This window comes from Paramisgurnus dabryanus, chromosome 3 (genome assembly GCF_030506205.2).
Source record: "Paramisgurnus dabryanus chromosome 3, PD_genome_1.1, whole genome shotgun sequence".
Classification (NCBI taxonomy): Eukaryota; Metazoa; Chordata; class Actinopteri; order Cypriniformes; family Cobitidae; genus Paramisgurnus; species Paramisgurnus dabryanus.
The window spans coordinates 11,978,850-11,997,751 of record NC_133339.1 but is presented as its reverse complement, the minus strand read 5'-3'; the positions used below and the strand labels follow the sequence as shown (position 1 = coordinate 11,997,751).

The window sequence follows — 18,902 nt, the reverse complement described above, 5'->3', positions numbered from 1 at the left end:
ATAGGGCTCATCTTAAATCAACACAAGGAGGAGTTTTGTCGATTTGATCAGTGCTTTTGTTTTATTGACAATGTTAATGTTTATATCATGGTAATGACTGTAATATGGGCCTGTTTGGACTTTGCACATCAATTTTTTGCCATAATGGTTATTGTCTGACAGAAAGGTATTGAAAGACGTATTGAGAGTGGGAGAGAGAGAGTAAACTGGTATGGCCAGTCGTCCTGTGTTAAATGAATGTGACACACCTGTTTCAGTGGGCGGGGCTACCACAGGTGACAACTCCATAACAGAGGACAGAAGAGAGACCTCGACAGCAAACGCAGAGACAGTCGGACCGCAGACAGTCTCAGGATGTTAAAGAAAAAGGAGCAGAGCCCTGCGAAGACCTCATTGTGAGTTTATTATAACTTCTGCATGTCATCGTGTCACCGTTTGTCTTCTTCACTTTCCTAATGAATCTATTCATACAGTTTCTGTTGACTTCCCTCCGATGTTTACCTTCAGCACTTGCCTGTAGCTAAAGCCTTATGGGTAATTATTAATTTAAATTACGTAACGCGAATGAAGAGGTGTGCTCCGAGTGAATGATAGGTTTCTTAAATTGGTTTCAAGCTGAAATAAGTTTTGATTTATGTATGTGTGATAATGTTGAGTGCCTGATGTGATTTATCTTTACGGCCGGGCAGGGCTATATCTGACACACACATGGGTGGTTTTACCCGGTGATTACGCAGATACTGAGGGGTTCATGGACGTATATTGATTTGAAATTATTGTATAAAGTCGCTGATAGTAAAAGAAGTTTTATTATATTGACCGGTTTGACAGTTTAACAGCATATTGTGTGGTGTGGCCTTCAAATGATGTTGTGTAATTTAAGTACACTACACTTATACGGATAAACAGAGCACAATAGACAATACTTTTTCAGTGACACGACAGACAGTTGATTTGTAACATGGTTTCGTAATTATACTGTTATAGTTATTCAGTTCATCTTACATTTATATGTAGAGCGCTTTTTACAATGTTTCATTGCTTTAGAGAAAGACAAATTGGGAATATATTGGGAATATTGGAAATGTATTGCAAATTGCACATTTTACTGTCCTTAAATGAAAAAATATGATAATTTTAGACATGCATATTAATTGAGAAACTATGTTGAATATTTGCAACGTTAAAAGTGAATCGGTTATACCGCAGGACAGTGTTTCTGAACTGGAGAAATAATAAGTGATATGGTGACCTGTCAGCAGGACCTGAAATATACATTCATATAATTTTGTCATTAGTGTATGCGTTAGTTAACACTGAACAATACATCTACAGCATTTATTAATCTTCATTCATGTGAGTTTCTGCATTTATGCTTCCAGAAAAAAGTACAAGAACGTACAAAAGTGGGCTTTTTGAAAAGATGACAATTTTTGTACCTTCTTGTAGGGAAGGCAAGTTTATTTGGTTATTCAAAGTGCTTTAAATAAAAATGAGAAAACAATATATAAAAGAGAAAAGAACAAATTTAAAAATAAGAGGCACATGATAAAATCACAATAAAAACAAAGATAAATGAGAATTTAAAATAACAATTAAGGAAATGAAATGTGATTTTAATAAAAACGTTTAATAAAAAAGTTTTAAATATGTTAAACAGAATAAAAATGAGTACATTTTGTTCATTTTTTCTTGTACCCTTTTTTATTTTAAAAGGTTTATATTTTTGGGATACATACTGGTACCTCAAATGTATATATCTGTACCTAAATGGCACATATTAGGACCTATGATGACACCTTTTAAAACGTTTGTACTAATACATTTTTTAAATAATTTTTTTTTTAAACTGTTGACATAAGTTAATGCACAATGAACTAACCTTAAATTGTATTGCATTAACTAATATTAAAGGTGCAGTGTGTAAATTTTAGCGCCATCCAGTGGTGAGGTTGCGAATTGCAAACAATGACTCAGTCCACTGCTCACCCATCCTTTTAAAACGCATAGAGAGGCTATGGTATCCGCCACTGGAAAAACATGTAAACGTCAGAGACAACTAAGTAAAAAAACGTTTGTCCATTAAGGGCTTCTGTAGAAACATGGCGGCACAAAATGGCGACTTCCATGTAAGGGGACCCTCGGTGTATGTAGATAAAACGTCTCATTCTAAGGTAATAAAAACATAACAGTTCATTATAAAAAGGTCTTTATACACCCCTGATAATATAGTTTTGTATATTATTTAGCATTTCTGTCAAGAGATCCTTCTAAAAATTACACACTGCACCTTTAACAAAGATTAATACATTTAGCATTGATGAATCTTTGTTAATATTAGCTGATGCAATACAATTATTAAACTATATTGCTCATTAATAGTTCATGTTACCTAATGCATTTACAAATGTTAACAAATACAACCTTACTTTACAGAAAAAAATACATTAGAGGTCTGATCAAAAGAGAAACACTACAGATTTTACAAAAATACTCATCAAGTTTAGTCAGTGTGTTATTTGTGTTTTTCCTGATTTCACATTGTGTGTCTTGAGGTGCACATGAGTCACGTCTATTATTGTGAAATAATGTCAATCCAGCTGATCAGGTCAAAGGGGTGTGTGTATGTATGTATGAGGGTTTCTCTGTATCCGGTTCCACACACATCTCTGTGAGTCACACTTGAAACTAACAAACATACATCAATTCAGTTTGAGATCGCTCTGTATCACACATCCAAGCATGCAAATGCCTGCACGCTCGCCGCTACCCGTGCTTGTGCATTGAGATAACATCACTGGCCCATCTCTGCTCAATGCACGATAACCTACAAAAGCAATGACAGCTGACCTTCAGATACTCAGACGGTCGAGCGAGACATTAATGGAAGCAAGTGCTTTTGTTGTTTGTGTATAAAGAGTGATCCTGCCACACCTCCAGGGTGTGACGGTTAAAGCTACCGAAGTCTGAGCGAACAGGAATCTCTTCCTGCTGTGTGGGGATACTGAGAGACAAGAGGCAGAATTCCGAGAGTTCCAGCCTCGGCATTCCTTAAGACACTCCTTTACACCTGTATCATTCAGAAGGGCGCGCCCGCTTGCGTAACCCCTGCTGGAATGTCCGAACAATGAACAGACAGAAAAGAAAATTAGATAGAAAGCGAGATGTAAATGTTCCAGGGAAAGTTGAGTGATTGGCGTGTGTGGAATGCAGATGCAGGCGGGTTTTGCCCTTTATATTGCCACACAAAGTTCAGAAGGATTTTCCGAGCTATGAATTTCTTGTTCGGCCTGTTGTTGTGTGATGATGGCACGTAGCCAGACTTCTGCGTTATAAAGGAATACAGTCTGGTCTTATATGGTGTTAATGTGATGTTGGGTGACATGTTGAAAGCATTTACATCACTTTCACAGAGCAATGTGGAAAAGCCTAGTAGATGATTGTGCATTTAAAGGATCTTGCGTGCATACTATCAGTGCATTGTATATAACATAAAGTGGAATATAGAGTTTATGAAATAACCGATTGTTGTTTTTTGTTCAGGTCACAGGCTGACATGCTGTCCATAATCACTCGCTTACAGCAAAACGCAGATCAGGTGGAGAAGAACATCCTGCAGGCCGAGAAACTGCTCAATGAGGCATGAGAAGCACACACACACAAACACCTACCTGTGGTGTTTTTAGTAAAAACTTATTATGCACTTTTAAAAATAAAGGTGCTTTAAAATTTCATAGAATAACTATTTTGGGCTGAACCTTAAACATCTGAACAACTTTTCTGTTTACGATTATAAAAAGGTAAAAAGAAATGATTCTTGACTTAACCAAAAATGGTTCTTCTATGGCATCGCTATGAATATCCTTTCAAGCACCTTTATTTTAGAGATAACTCAGATTAATACAGTAAATAAAGATATGTACTATTAAGAGCCCTTCCTAGGCAGTACAATACAGGTAGTTTCGTGCTGACACATTGGGGCGGTTTCCTGGACAGGGTTTAGATTAATCCAGGACTATCCCTTTAGTTATATTAGGACATTTAAGTAGTTTTTACAAACAAACCTTACATAAGACAATACTGGTGTGCATCATGAGACAAAACAATGGTGCTGATATATGTCAGGATACGTCAGTGCAAGATGTTTTTAAAGTAAGGCAGATCAAACATGCATTTTAGTCTGGGACTAGGAGAAGGGAAACTGGCCCATGGACATTCAGACAGACAGAGAGATCTTTGAAATGTCCCCTATAGACATTAAGGTTTATTTTACTGTAATAATTAAATAGTATATAGAGCATATAGAAGAAGACTTTGTTTGAACTAGTGATTTCTTTTGTCTTTAAATAGAAAGTAAGATCAAACAAACAATAAGGTGTTTAAACTTAAACCTCTCTGTATTTCTTCATTTAGGACAAAGTAAATGAGCGGAAAAACTATGCATTCAAAAATCAGCGTACTTCCGCCGACAATCTGGGTGAAGCAGAGGGTTTATTGAAGGATCTCTTCCTGGATGTAGACAAAGCCAAGAGACTCAAGCACCCACAGGCCAATGAGATCGAGCTAGAGTGAGTGACATCACATCCTGATCAAATCTCAGGACAGTTTTCTTATGAGATATGAAAATGAGATATGAGAATGAGAATGAGACATGAGATATGAGACATGAGATATGAGAATGAAATATGAGAATGAGACATGAGATATGAGATATGAGAATGAGACATGATGTATGAGACATGATATATGAGACATGAGATATGAGACATGAGATATGATGTATGAGACATGATGTATGAGACATGATGTATGAGACATGATATATGAGACATGAGATATGAGACATGAGAATGAGACATGAGATATGAGAATGAGACATGATATATGATGTATGAGACATGATGTATGAGACATGATATATGAGAATGAAATATGAGAATGAGACATGAGATATGAGATATGAGAATGAGACATGATGTATGAGACATGATGTATGAGACATGATATATGAGACATGAGATATGAGACATGAGATATGATGTATGAGACATGATGTATGAGACATGATATATGAGACATGAGATATGAGACATGAGATATGAGACATGAGAATGAGACATGAGATATGAGAATGAGACATGAGACATGATGTATGAGACATGATGTATGAGACATGATGTATGAGACATGATATATGAGACATGAGATATGAGACATGAGATATGAGACATGAGAATGAGACATGAGATATGAAAATGAGACATAAGATATGAAAATGAGATAAGACAATGCGTGCGTTTACATGTGCAGAATAAGTGGATAACTATCAAAAATCTGCTTAATGTAGAACAGAGGTTCTCAACTCTGGCCCGTCGAGATCCACTTTCCTGCAGAGTTAAGCTCTAACCCTGATCAAACTCACCTGCTTGCAATTTTCCGGCATTCCTGAAGAACTTGATTACCTTGCTCAGGTGTGTTTGATCAGGGCTGGAGCTAAACTCTGCAGGAAAGTGGATCTTGAGGGCCAGATTTGAGAACATCTGATGTAGAAACCTGTTTTATCTGTTTACATGCAAATGAATAACCTGGCAATGCAGATAATTGCGTTTACATGGCATTTGGAGACTTGTCCGTTTTCTTGCAGACAGCGATGTCACCACCTGTAGTGCATAATAGTTGTTCAAAAAGCAGATGGTAAATCTGTCTAAAGCTATACTGCTGTATCTCTTCTCATGTCGGCAGAACCTAAAAATGTAACCTGAGCTTTTATTTTTGCAGTTTCTCTGCCAACTGCTTGAGTCGAGCTCAGACTTTTATGCATTACTTTTCGCTTACTTTTACGTGTGACGATTATCTTTCACACTCAGAGACATGCGCACATGAACAAAACTGCGAGAAAGCCGATAATGGTGTTTACATCCAACGCAAAATTGGGGTAATGAGCAAAAAAAAAAACCCGTGACGATCGATTTTTGCTTACACCATTTATTGGCTTTCCATATTTTTATCCGGGCATTTACATGACCACCACGTTATCAGTTTATAATCGACGTAAGACTGCATGCAAACGCACTCAATGAGATAAGACAATGAGATATATGAGAATGAGATTTCTTCTCAAAGTACAGTAGAGAAACATCTGAAAAAATCTCAGTCTTACATTTGCTCCCTATTTAGTGTCATCACTGTCTGTAGGAGAAACAATTGAGATATTAAACCGTTTTGATTTGTTTTTCAATATAAGCCAGACATTTCATTTAAGAATCAACTATAACAATGCCTGAGGTCATTCTCAAACCCTTTGAAATCTCTTCTCTAGTGTGAGAAATCTTCATGATCGTTGGACTAAATCCTGTGAGATATATAGAGATCTTTATGGGCAGCTTCATGAGCTCTCTTTATCTCCTGGTGTGGACTTTAGCAAACTTCTGTCTGAAAAACAGGTAAGATCTAATCCAACTGTCATCACAGTCAACAAAACGTTATTGCCAAAACATAAAGTACATCATGCACAACGTCTGTAAAATATATGTTCTTCTCTTGTTCTTTGAAAAATCATCATGTTCTGGTGCTTTCAAAGTACCTATTTCTGCTGAAACTAAAGTGACATTGACGTAAGTTTATTTCAGTAAGGTTGTGTTGATGATTTGTGATGTTTGTGTGTTTTCAGAAATCGATTGCTGGAGAGCGTTACGGTCCGAATCTCTCTGATGTAGAGAAACAGATCGCAGCCCATAATATTCTGCATAAGGAGATTGAGGCATATCGCACAGCCCTGAAGTCCAGTGATGTCAGTGATCAACTTTATAAACTGCATTAAAACATTTAATAACAAACATATTGATGCTGACTGATTTCCCCTGATGTTTCTCTCAACAACAGAATCCATCTGCCCTTCAAAAGCAGTATGCAGGTCTGCAGGTAATGTCTCCTTACATCTCATTAACTTCTATGGTCTGTGAAAGATTATATCTGCACAACTTCAATTAGTGATGAGCGAGTCACTCGAAACTCGGATCATTTAACCCGATCCCTAAAATGACTCGAGAACCATGAGTCCTAGTGACCATTAACCCGAGTCAGTTGAGTCCTCTCAGATTTTGCATTAAGAATGAGAAATTGTATAATACACAAAGCTCTGTTTACAACAGAATTACAACAAATAACTCTACATAAGCTGCCATAGGTTCTATAACTTGCAACAACAAGTTAATTTACATCTCCAAATGTCAACTGGGGGTACCGAGTGAGCAAAAAGCTGCTATTCCGGATCGTAATTTCCTGCAGCTCCGAGTCCGAGTACAAAGGGATGCGTGCGCGCGACAATGAGTTGGTCGGCGGCTCGGGGATTCACACAGAGAGTGACTCAACTCATAGAGCTTGAATCCTGGACTAGGAAAAATGAGCCTTGCTCGTGTTATTAACCCACTGACTCATGTAGGCTAATCTGTTGCAATATTTGACTGGCACAATGTTTTGGGTAGAAGCTGCAAATGTTTAAACATTTTAAATCCGAGGACTGCTGCAGCAGTGCTGCTGGAAAGATCATACACAGCTCCTCTTGTTGACTGAGTCACTCAGAGTGACGCGAGTGGTTCACTCACAGGACCCGTGCAGGAGCGGGCGTCTCTGTCTGGGACTCAATCACAAGATCATGTTCTTGCGTGGATGAGTGACTGTGTGGCTGCATTAACCGAAACCTATCGTGGATCTTTTAAGTCAATCTGAAACAGGACACATTCCTCTCACATCCAAGTCAACAAAGCCTGACATCTTCTAAACGTGGTGTTGATTTTTGTCATTATGAAATGAAACTAAACACAAAGAACTTTTACAATTATGTTATTGATAATGTTACCACGGACATGCATGTTTTTTACGAGTTCCCCAGCCGTTTTTTGCGAGCAGAGGAGTCGTAGACTCGTAGCTGCATGCGTGATCTGAGTTGCTTGGTTGGCATTAGTATGATTTAGCGATTGGAATTGGAAGTGACTCAAGTGACTCGAGTGACTCGCACAACCCGGATCATATTAGTGAGTGACTCAGAATAACCCGAATCCTTAAAAAGATCCGGGTTGACCATCACTAACTTCAATGAGACTCTTGTGTTTGTTTTCTGTTTGTAGGAAGCGTCTCAGAAGCGCAGTCAGAATCTCTCATCGCTCTATGACTTCATGCAGCGCTGTAATAAAGAGACGCTCTTTCTTACTGAGCAAGAGAAGAAGATCATGAGGAGAGACTGGAGCGATCGGATGATTGACAGCGCTGAAGTGCGCACGGAGTATGAGGTGAGAGAAAGACAGATCAGAATTTGTATCAATGTGACACAAACAAATATCATACACTCTTAAGGAGGTCGCAAACCGGGTAGGAAGCGCAGCGCTGTGTCGCGTATAGGACAACTTGCAGGTATCAAATACTGCCGTCAGAAGCAGCGATGCTACGTCATCTATGATTGTGTAAAGGCATTGGCTTTCGTGTGTCTCCTGACCGATTGCATCATTACGTCAGCTAAAAATGTGTAGCGCTATTGGCTCTTGTGACCAACAACGTCATGCTGGTTTACGTTTGAATGAGATCTTCATATAAAGTAATCTTATGGCTTCAGTTCGCAAGGTTTGCAACATGAATGCTTTCTAAAACTTTTATACTGTTTTATGCAATACCTACTTGCGTGTTGTGTTTTATGTGGTTGGGTTTAGGGTAAGGGTGAGGGTGGGGTTAGATGCTCCAAAATATCTTTAAAACCATTAATGTTTATGAAACTGTTTCTACATTTACAAATTCATAAAATTAAATGTCTAATCTGATGTATAAGGCAAAAAACTTAAAACGTAACAACAGGTTGTATAAGCTACTGCCGCTAGAGGACACTTATGCCTTAATATGTCGGTTTACGTTGTAATAAGGTGCTTCCACAAACGACTTATGAGGTTGTAATTTTTTGGAGGACAGTCTCGTCCAGTGTGGACAGGCGCCGGCGGTGTGTGTACATTCATAGAAAATAATGTGTTCGATTTTAAGATACATGGCGCAATGTGACGCAGAACTACTCCCCGGTGGGTGACCATCTTTACTGTATCTGTTATCAGAGAGCTGATTATAAATTATAGTTAATAGATCACATGACTCCACCGGAAAGCCACCGGATTCATATTTTGTGGAAAATTCCTTGCCTTACATTGCCACCATGATTATATTTATCACATACTTCTTAATCTGCAGACGACAGCAGATAGTGCTCTCTTGACCTCCAGCGGGGCTTTCCCCTAAGTGTGTGACATCACATGAAAACTATCAATAGCAAAAATTAAAATCAGTAGCATCACATCACTTTCAATTTGTTACTTCTCTAAATAACCCCAGTTTTAGTTTAAGGCAGAATTTGAGTAAAATCAAGGTGTTATCAGATATTTGATTGTGTATTTTATATATTGATAATGAGATAAATGTTGTTTAGTGTTTATTAATAATGTGTGCTCTGTGTGCAGAGATTTAAGAACAACGGACTGTTGAGCCATGAAAGGGAGGTGGACAAAATCCTTCAGGAGGCTCAGACTCTCGTTAAGAATGATCACCCCGGATCAGCTGCTATTGGGGTATTCACTCACTCACTCACTCACTCACTCACTCATTGCTTATTCGTTTGCACACTCATTCAATGCATGCTTGCTCATTCATTCATCATTTCATCATTTGCTCGCTCTCTGTCCCTTGGTCACTCACTCATTCCCTAACTTTTTTGCTTACTCACTCTCTCTCGCTCACTTAAACAGAGATAATGAGTTCCTTGCTCACTCTATCTTTCTTGCTAGCTCTCTCACTGACTGACTTGCTCGCTCAATTACTCTTTTATTCACTCACTCACTCACTTAGACTTACTCACTCTCTTTCTTTCTCCCTCTCTCTCACTCACTCACTTTTTGACTTGCTCACTCTCTTTCTTTCTCCCTCTCCCTCTCTCTCTCTCTCTATCTCTCTCTCTCTCACTCACTCACTTTTAGACTTGCTCACTCTCTCTCTCTCTCTCACACTCACTTAAACAGAGATAATGAGTTCCTTGCTTACTCTATCTTTCTTGCTAGCTCTCTCACTCACTCACTTTTTGACTTGCTCACTCACTCACTCACTCACTCACTCACTCACTCACTCACTCACTTTTTGACTTGCTCACTCTCTCTCTCTCACTCACTTTAACAGAGATAATGAGTTCCTTGCTTACTCTATCTTTTTTGCTAGCTCTCTCACTCATTCACTCACTCACTCTCTCTCTCACTCACTCTCTCGCTCACTCACGGTGCATTCACACGAGGCGAAAGCGTTAACGCTTGACGGAAGGCTTGTCTGAAGCCTGGCAAACAGCCAATCACCGTGGCTGCAACACATGCTCCGGTCTTCCATAAACATAATTGGCTGGCTCTGCCTAGGTTATTTGCATAAGACGATCTGATTGGATGATGCAGTCGTTGCCGCTTGAAAAGTTGAGAAATGAGAAACTTCTACCGCAAGCAACGGCAGTGCCACGGCACCGATGGATCCACAATTCAGTTCGGCAACGCATGACGTCACCCATTAAAAGTGAATGTGAAGCGTTAACGCTTACACCCTGTGTGAATGCACAGTCATTCATTCATTGCATACTTGCTCACTCATTCATCGTTTTATCATTTGATCTCTCTCTCTCTCTCTCTCTCTCTCTCTCTCTCTCTCTCTCTCTCAATTTTCAATTTAAAGAACTTTTAATTGAAAAGTTCAATTAAACTTTCACTCACTTGCTAAGTCTCTCTCACTTACTCTTGTTCTCATTCATCACATATTCTCCAATTTATTCATTACTCTTTTGCTCATTTATTAATTAATTTACTCATTAATGTACTTATTTATTTGTTTGTTCACTCATTCATGCATTCATTCATTCATTTCAGTCCTGTGCTGAAAACATCAATGATGAGTGGCAGCGTTTCATGAATCTGTGCTTGTGTCAGGACACACACCTGGAGAATGTTGAAAAATACAAAAAGGTGAGTGAACGCACGATTAGTAATATAGCCTACTTTAACTTAAGCATACTAGAAAAGCCCATTAACACTGTCTGTATATTTGTCGATAGAGTAGTGTAATGTGAGTTTAAATATTTGTATGTTTTTGATGTCAGTATCAACTGGATGTGGAGACGTTCAATGAGTCTCTGAAGAGAATCAAATCCACTACAGAACCATCAGTACTGAGAAACATGAGTAACACTGAGATATTACTACAACTGGAGGTACACACGCACACATATCATATACACATAAATAATAGCCTAGTTTCTTGAGTGGAGTATTAATGTTGAAATGAAATTGTGTGTTCAGGGTGAAGAGAGAGCCATCGCCAGAAATGATCGGAGACTTACTGACCTGAGAGAGTCCTGTAGCACCCTGGCTCCTATACACCTGAGACGAAATACAACCAATAAACCTGTTAATGTTATTTCCCTGTGTGACTGGAATACAGAGAAGGTAAGACACACCTATACACACTGCACTCAAAAATGTCAATAATACATCTGTGTCCAGAATGCCTTTGTGTTGATCCTCACGTCTCTCTGCTGCCCCCTACAGGACTCTGTGAAAAGAGGCGACAAGTTCACACTGGCCTCTGATCCCAGAGAGGAAAACTGGGAGGTGAAAACCAGCACCGGAAGGACCAAGACCATGCCAGGAGTCTGTTTTCTCATCCCTCCACCTGATCCGGCTGCCATCGACACGGTGGACAGGTACGACCTTGAGACCCGCCCAGCTACTTCCTGTTTCAAATGTGAGATGCCAATCAATGACCGCTGTAATGATCATGTGCTTGTGTTCAGTCTGAGCAGGGATTTCTCTGATCTCAAGAAGACGAGATCTACTCTGCAGTCTCAAGTGAAGACGTCAAATGTGGAAGTTGTGAGGCCTGTTAAAACAAGTGTGTGCCTTTTTCTGAAGTTCAAATCATAAAAGCAAGCAAAACTTGGTCATATGATATCATATAGTATCATACGTGATGTTTGTAATTCACATGCATGTGTTTAACATTTTAAGAAAAGATAATGAAAACATTTTTTGAATCATGTGAGTTCAATAACATTTATTTAAATAGTAATGGCGTCCGTTTGGATTTCTCTTGATCTGATCATATATATGTGATCATTTTCTCTGCAGCCTCTCAATCAAAGGCTCCTGTAGATTTAAAATCTGATGCCACAAACAGTGAGCTTGATCGAATTAATGGAGATCTGCTGAAGCTCGAGAAAGACTTGCAGAACCGAATGAGACGTCCTTTGGACCGGTCTGACCCTGTTGGAGATCTGTCTGCCAGAATCAAAGATCATGAGGTAAGGAAAGACACCATTGTGAAAGATAGTCGAGACAGTTAGTTTAGTTATATCTTTAGTTTACCATGGGGTTAATGTTGCTAAATGTAGTGGGATAAATGTGGCTTTAATATTTCTAATACTGAAGCCCAAATAGTTTATGTGTATCATTTGTACTTTAAAAGTTATTTATTGTTGAGGTAAACTTTGGAAATGAAAATAATAGTTCACCCAAAAACTCACCCTTAGGCCATCCTGGATGAAAATGACTTTCTTCTTTCAATCAAATACAGTCAGAGTTATATTAAATAATATCCTGAGTCTTTTCAGCTTTATAATGGTATTGAACAGTGTCCCATTTTTAAAGCTCCAGAAAGCTCATCTACTTATCAAAAACGAATCTAGGGTGACATCTAGGGTGACAATATGTGCCATTCTTCCCAGACGCGTCCTGTCCAGGATACCGCATACGCCATTAAAAAAAAAAAAAAACACATAAGACATACAATCGTAGTTTCATTCTTACCTCAAAATATAAAGGTTGCTTTTCTGTAATGATAATAATAATAATTCTCTATAACGTATGCGATCGAAAAATATGACTTCCGGAAGACGCCCCGAAATGTCCGGGAAGAATGGCACGTATGGTTACCCTAACTAATCCATGCCCTGGACCCTGTGTTTGCAAACATGTTAGAAACGGTTTTGTTTGATTTCCACTTTTCAGAAGTTTGTTGTGATTCTGAGAAACCTGGAGGCAGAGAAATCCTCCATTCAGAGAGACATGCAGCCCCTGCTATCCCAGAAGCCCCTGGGACCCAACGCTTCTACACAGCTTCAAAAACTCACTGAAGCCAACAACAAGATCGATGACCTCACAGCCCTCTGTGATCTCTACAATAAGAAGTAAGAATAACACACAAATCCATGCAGTAAGGTTTTATAAACATCTGTATGGTTTAAAAGTGTCTAAAGCCAATTTTCATAAATGCATATTATGGTATTGCCATGATTAAACTATGCCGTGCCAATGGCATGATGGCGCATCACAGTGATATACTGAAGATTTGAACTAGCACCAGCAGCAATTGCACGGTTTAGCATCATCAAAGATTTGACCACTTTAAAGCAGTTACAGTGTAATAGAGAGATATATTTTCACTGTAAGGTTCATTGTATTTGTGTACTGTGTATATTAATGATTTTAATTGCAGATATTAAATGTATTTTTGTCTTTTCCCAGGACAACAGCAGCCATGTTTCTGGAGAAACAGACCAAGAAGGTGGACAACATGGTCACAGGGTTTGAGGACAAACTCTCTGTTGATGCTGTAATTGTTGATGAGCCCAATAACCTCAACAGTCACTCCAAAAAACTCAAGGTAAAGTGTTTTACACAGAGTGCAAAAAATATAAGAAATGGTTATGCATGATATAACACATATGTAAATGTAAATCAGAGCACAGCAATGATATTTCTGGATGTCTGTCATTGTCTTCTCTTCAGGACATGAGTAAGGATGTCGCCTCCAGACAAGATGATATTCAACAGCTGAACCGTGAGTTAGAAGTGACAGAGCAAGCCTGCAGTTCTCTACAGAAGAGCTTCCAGGAATACTGCCCTGATATCCGCCATCAGGAGTCAGAGGTCAAACGCCTGAGGAATCGATACGCCACTATCACCAGTCAACTACAGCTGAGGTCAGAGACTCTATTCTTAGTCTTAGTTCACTCGCAATTGATTTTCTGACAATGCAGCATAAATATCTAAAAAATTTTACCGTGTGACCTTGTGCTCTACAGGACGGCTCTGTTGAATGAAGCAGCCAATAAGGATCAGGAGTTTGAGGGTGCTGTTCACTCGCTCAATGCTTTCCTGATCAATATGCCCAACAACAAGATTCGGCCTGGCGAAAGCGTCTCACAGATTCACACCAAGCTAAAATCTCAGACGGTCAGTATGATGTGTTTTACAATCAGAATTTTCAGAATGATTGATGCTGACCTTACCTTAAATGTTTCGGTGGGTTACAGTGTTAGTAAAGCAGTCTCTTTTGTTTGCCATTCGCTTGCAGAGAGCAGTTGAAGACCTCAAGAGAAAGACAGATGAAGTTAACCGGGTTGTAAAACTTTCTGACGAACTGCAGAAGATATTTAATGTATGTAACCCTACAAACGTAACACAGCCTATTAGTTTTAGGGTGAATGGAAATGCTAAGTTGTTTCTGTTTGCAGGAATATGAGGTAAATGCAAACAGATACCGCAGCACACTGGGAAAACCCAACTTAGATGCAAATGGAGCCGAATTCATCACCCTGGCAGAATCTGTGCAGAAGAAGGTAGGTGGAAATCAGATTATGTTAAGCTAATTCAAATAAAATAAACTTTTTTCTGAACCAAAATGTTTGTAATTAAGTATAAGTATATTAAATATATAAGTGGATGTCAGAATATTTATGTAACTATTTACTTTTCAGGAAAGAGATGTTGTAAACCTTTATTCTGAAGTGTCTGCAGAACAAAATCAACTTCTGAATCAAGTGGTCTTGGCCAAAGATCTCGTCAATAAGGTAAAACAAAAATTAAATTGAGCATATTAAATAAATTGTGAACTAAACTTACAGAAATATTGTAGAATTAGCAATGCTGCAGCAGTCTTTCACACTTATCATAAATTCTTATATATATGCTACACACCATCATATCTTTTGCTTGTTTCCATTTGAACAGAATGATGAAATTGTGAGCCAGGTGGTGGTGAAGCAGCAACTACAGCTGCAGAGTAACCAAAGAGACATAGATGAAGTTGACAGCCTGAAGCGAGAACTTTCTGAAGAGATCGCTCGCCGTGCTCATGCTGAGAATGATCTCAAATCCTTCAGCAAACGGATGATTTCCCTCAAAAGTCGGAGAGGTGTAGAGCGAGTGGAGGAAAAGGAAACTGTGCATTACTACCGTGATCCGAAGCTGGAGCTTGAAATTGAAGCACTTAGAAGGAAGATCAATGAAGAGATCAGTAGGCGCTCTGCATTTCACTCAGAAATCGAGATTGTGAACAGGAAAATTGTCAGCCGTGAACATGAGGTGGTTGAAATAAAGCCCAAACTAGTCCAAAAGGTTGTTACGGAGATTGAACGTGACCCCAAACTGGATGTAGAAGCAGCTAGGATCAGAGAGATGATACTCAAACTAAAGGAGGAAATTCGTGTGCTGGAGAGTGAATCTGTGCACATTAGAACCGAGGTCACAGTCCTGGAGCAAAAGAGACCTTTGATGAGAGAAAAGGTTGTAATGAAGGAAGTTGTGAGGCTGGAAAAAGACCCGGAAATGCTTAAGGCTGTATTAACCTTTAAGAATGAGATTTCAGATGAGAATATAAGGTGCAAGACCCTGAATGATCAAATTTTTCAGGTTAGGAGTCAGATCAATAATTTGGAAAGGATTATCCCTACCATTCAGCCTAAAACTGTCATCAAGGAGGTGAAGAAAGTTGAGCAGGATGAAGAGCTCCTAAGAGAAGCCAGGAGTCTCCGTGTGAGCTTGGAAGAACTCATTCAAGAGACCACTGTTATAATGAAAGAATTCTCCAGCCTTCAGCTCCAATTCAGCAAAGTGGAGACGATAAAGCAAAGAGTAGAGATGAAGGAGATTGTCCATGAAAGCTTCAGAATTGATCCTGAGACCGAGATGGAACTAAGACGTCTAAGAAATGAGCTTAATGAAATAAGCAGAAGCCGTACTAGCATAGAGAATGAGATCAACTTGATTATGGTGGATCTCAAGACTCTGCGCTCTGAAAAGCCCAGGGTTGAGCTGAAAGAGGTTACTCAAGAGATTGTCAAAGAAGAGAGGAGCCCCGAGGTTGTCAAGGAAATCAAGAGGCTGAATGAACAACTTAAAATTTTGCGAACCAACTATGAGACAATTTCGAGTCGGATCACTCGTTTGCGCAGGGATAGGGATGAATGGAAGGCTGAAAGGTCAAAGGTAGAGACAAAAGTTGTGACCAAAGAACTTATAAAGTATGAAAATGATCCACTTCTGGAGAAGGAAGCTGAACGGTTCAGAAGAGAATTGCGGGATGAAATTCAGCTGCGTAAATCGGTGGAGGAATATGTGTTTGAGCTACAAAGCAAGTACATCGTGCTGGAGAGACAGAAACCAGAGGAAAGGGTTGTGGTCCACGAAGTGGTGCGCCTCCAGACAGACCCAACCCAGATTATGACTCATGAGAGATTAACCAAGAATTTGGAAGAGTTGATCAAGACTCGTAGGCAGCTGGATCTGGATGTGCAGCAACAGAGATCCCTGATCATTGAACTGCAGAAAAGGCTTGATGTTGTTGATCACCAGAAAAAGGTCCTTATAGAGACAGAGTTAAGACAAATCAAGGCTAGAATCTATGAGCTAGAGAATTGTCCAAAGCCTATCGAGGAAAAGATTGTTATTGAGGAGGTTCTGAAAGTTGAGAGAGACCCCAGCGTAGACAAACTAATCTTTGATCTCCGCACTGAGATGGAAAATGAACGCAACAGAGTTACCCTCATGGAGAAAGATATTCGAAACCTTACAATAAGGATACAGACCCTGACCAAAGAGAAATCTGTGGAGAAAATTGTCCACAAAGAAATCATCAGAGTGGAGAAGGACCAAACGGTAGAAGCAGAAAGAGAACGTCTCCGAGAACAAGTTGCCCAGGTGGTTAATGCCAGATGCCTTAAAGAAGAAGAAATAAAGCGTATCAACACCAAAGTAACTAGAATTCAGACAACCAGAACAACTATTTCACAGGAAGAGTCCAGCTTAACTCTACAAAGGGATAGACTTAATAGAGAGAAGGAGGATCTTCTTCGGGAGTTAAGAAGACTGGAGTCTCAACAGCAGGAAATCTCCATTACTTTCCAGCACCAATCTAAAGTCTTGAGTGAGAGAACCCAAATCATTAGGCAAAAAAGCATAAAGTTGGAGTCAGAGATCCAACGCCTGGAAAGAGAAATCCTGGAGGAGAAAGAAAGAATCAACCAACGGGAAATCACCATCATGAATTTGCAGAAAGAAGCAAAGACGATGCAGACTACAGAAACAAACACCAGAGAGACCAATGTCTCCACCAAAATTACCATTCTCGACCCAGAGACTGGAAAAGACATGTCACCCTACGATGCCTTTGTCGAGGGTCTGATCGATCGTAATCAGTACATTCACCTTCAAGAGCTTGAATGCAGTTGGGAGGAAATCACAACGAGTGGTACTGACGGGGAGACCACTATTCTGCAGGATCGTAAAAGCGGAAAGCAGTACTCTGTTAAGGCAGCCCTGCAGAGTGGGCGATTGACCCAGTATGACGTTCAACGCTACAAAGAGGGTAAAATATCCATTTCAGAGTTTGCTCTTCTGGTTGCAGGGGAAACGAAGTCAAAGTCTTTCCCTGTTTCGAGTAAAACGACAACAACTGTACAGTCTCTTCCTCCGTCAAGCCCTAGCTACAACACCAGCACTACAACACGTCGCACGTCCTATTCCACCAGCAGCAACTTGAACACAGTTGTGAACACCAGCACCGAAGAACACTTTCCGATTTCTGGAATTCTAGATCTCACCACAGATAGCCGCGTATCTGTAAGAAGCGCCTTGACGCGCAAATTGATCGACGCAGATACGGCATTGAGGCTTCTGGAAGCTCAGGCAGCCACGGGGGGCATTGTGGACCTGAACAAGAGGGACAAGCTCTCTGTTCACAAGGCAGCAGAGCGTGGATTTATTGACACAGGCCTACTTCACAAGCTCCTCAGTGCTCAAAAAGCCTTTACTGGTTTTGAAGATCCCGTGTCAAAGCAGCGAATGTCAGTTGGAGAGGCAGCCCGCAGGGGTTTTATACCCAATGAAAGTGCCGTGTGGTTTATGCAGGCGCAGATGGTGACCGGTGGCCTTGTAGACCCTAACAGAGCAGGTCGGGTCAGCCTACAGGATGCGATTGATGCAAAATTGGTTGATGCGTCATTGGCCAATCAACTTAAGGATGAATCCAGCTTTGTGAAGAACGTGACCGATCCCATCAAGAAGGACAAGATCACCTATAAGGAAGCCATGGCTCGATGCAAGAAGGATCCAATGACAGGGCTCCCTATGCTCGCAGCCGCCTCTAATGATGAAACGGATGCTCCTTCTTACTCCAACTTCAAATTCTCCAGAAGATAAAGGCAGCAGCTCTTGATATCACAATGATGACAACATCTTTATATGTTGAATTGTAAGGGACTTTTCAGTGTAGGTCTTCTTTTATACCCATATATTCAAACGTACATAATCTCTGCTGTGAATGGATATCATTTAATGGGGTGTTCATTATTTTTTGTCTTTATATTAAAGTTCACTAAATATTTCTGATTTTGATGATACAAAATTGGGTGAAATTGCTTTATGAACTTAATGGTAATAATAAATATAATTAAATCATATCTTATACAAACTGACTTGCCTGTTATATCTGTGTGCTCTGGTGTTAGTTATTAAGCTATTTTTTTATTCATAATAAATGGTTTATCAGTACATTGTTTTATCAGTAAC

The 18,902-nt window shown here is 39.6% G+C and overlaps 1 protein-coding gene across 1 annotated transcript; it reads left to right on the top strand.

Annotated features, from left to right (window-relative positions):
• Positions 1-268: 268 nt before the first annotated feature.
• On the top strand, positions 269-18,808 carry evplb (envoplakin b). Its single transcript, XM_065278245.2, has 22 exons — positions 269-395; positions 3,544-3,640; positions 4,414-4,568; positions 6,320-6,443; positions 6,671-6,790; positions 6,883-6,921; positions 8,127-8,288; positions 9,492-9,599; positions 10,926-11,021; positions 11,156-11,266; positions 11,355-11,501; positions 11,604-11,758; positions 11,849-11,946; positions 12,183-12,355; positions 13,062-13,240; positions 13,578-13,716; positions 13,842-14,035; positions 14,138-14,288; positions 14,410-14,493; positions 14,570-14,674; positions 14,813-14,905; positions 15,066-18,808. Exons 1-22 carry the CDS (start codon positions 355-357, stop codon positions 18,531-18,533), a joined length of 6,039 nt encoding a protein of 2,012 aa, XP_065134317.1. The 5' UTR covers positions 269-354; the 3' UTR covers positions 18,534-18,808.
• Positions 18,809-18,902: the final 94 nt, after the last annotated feature.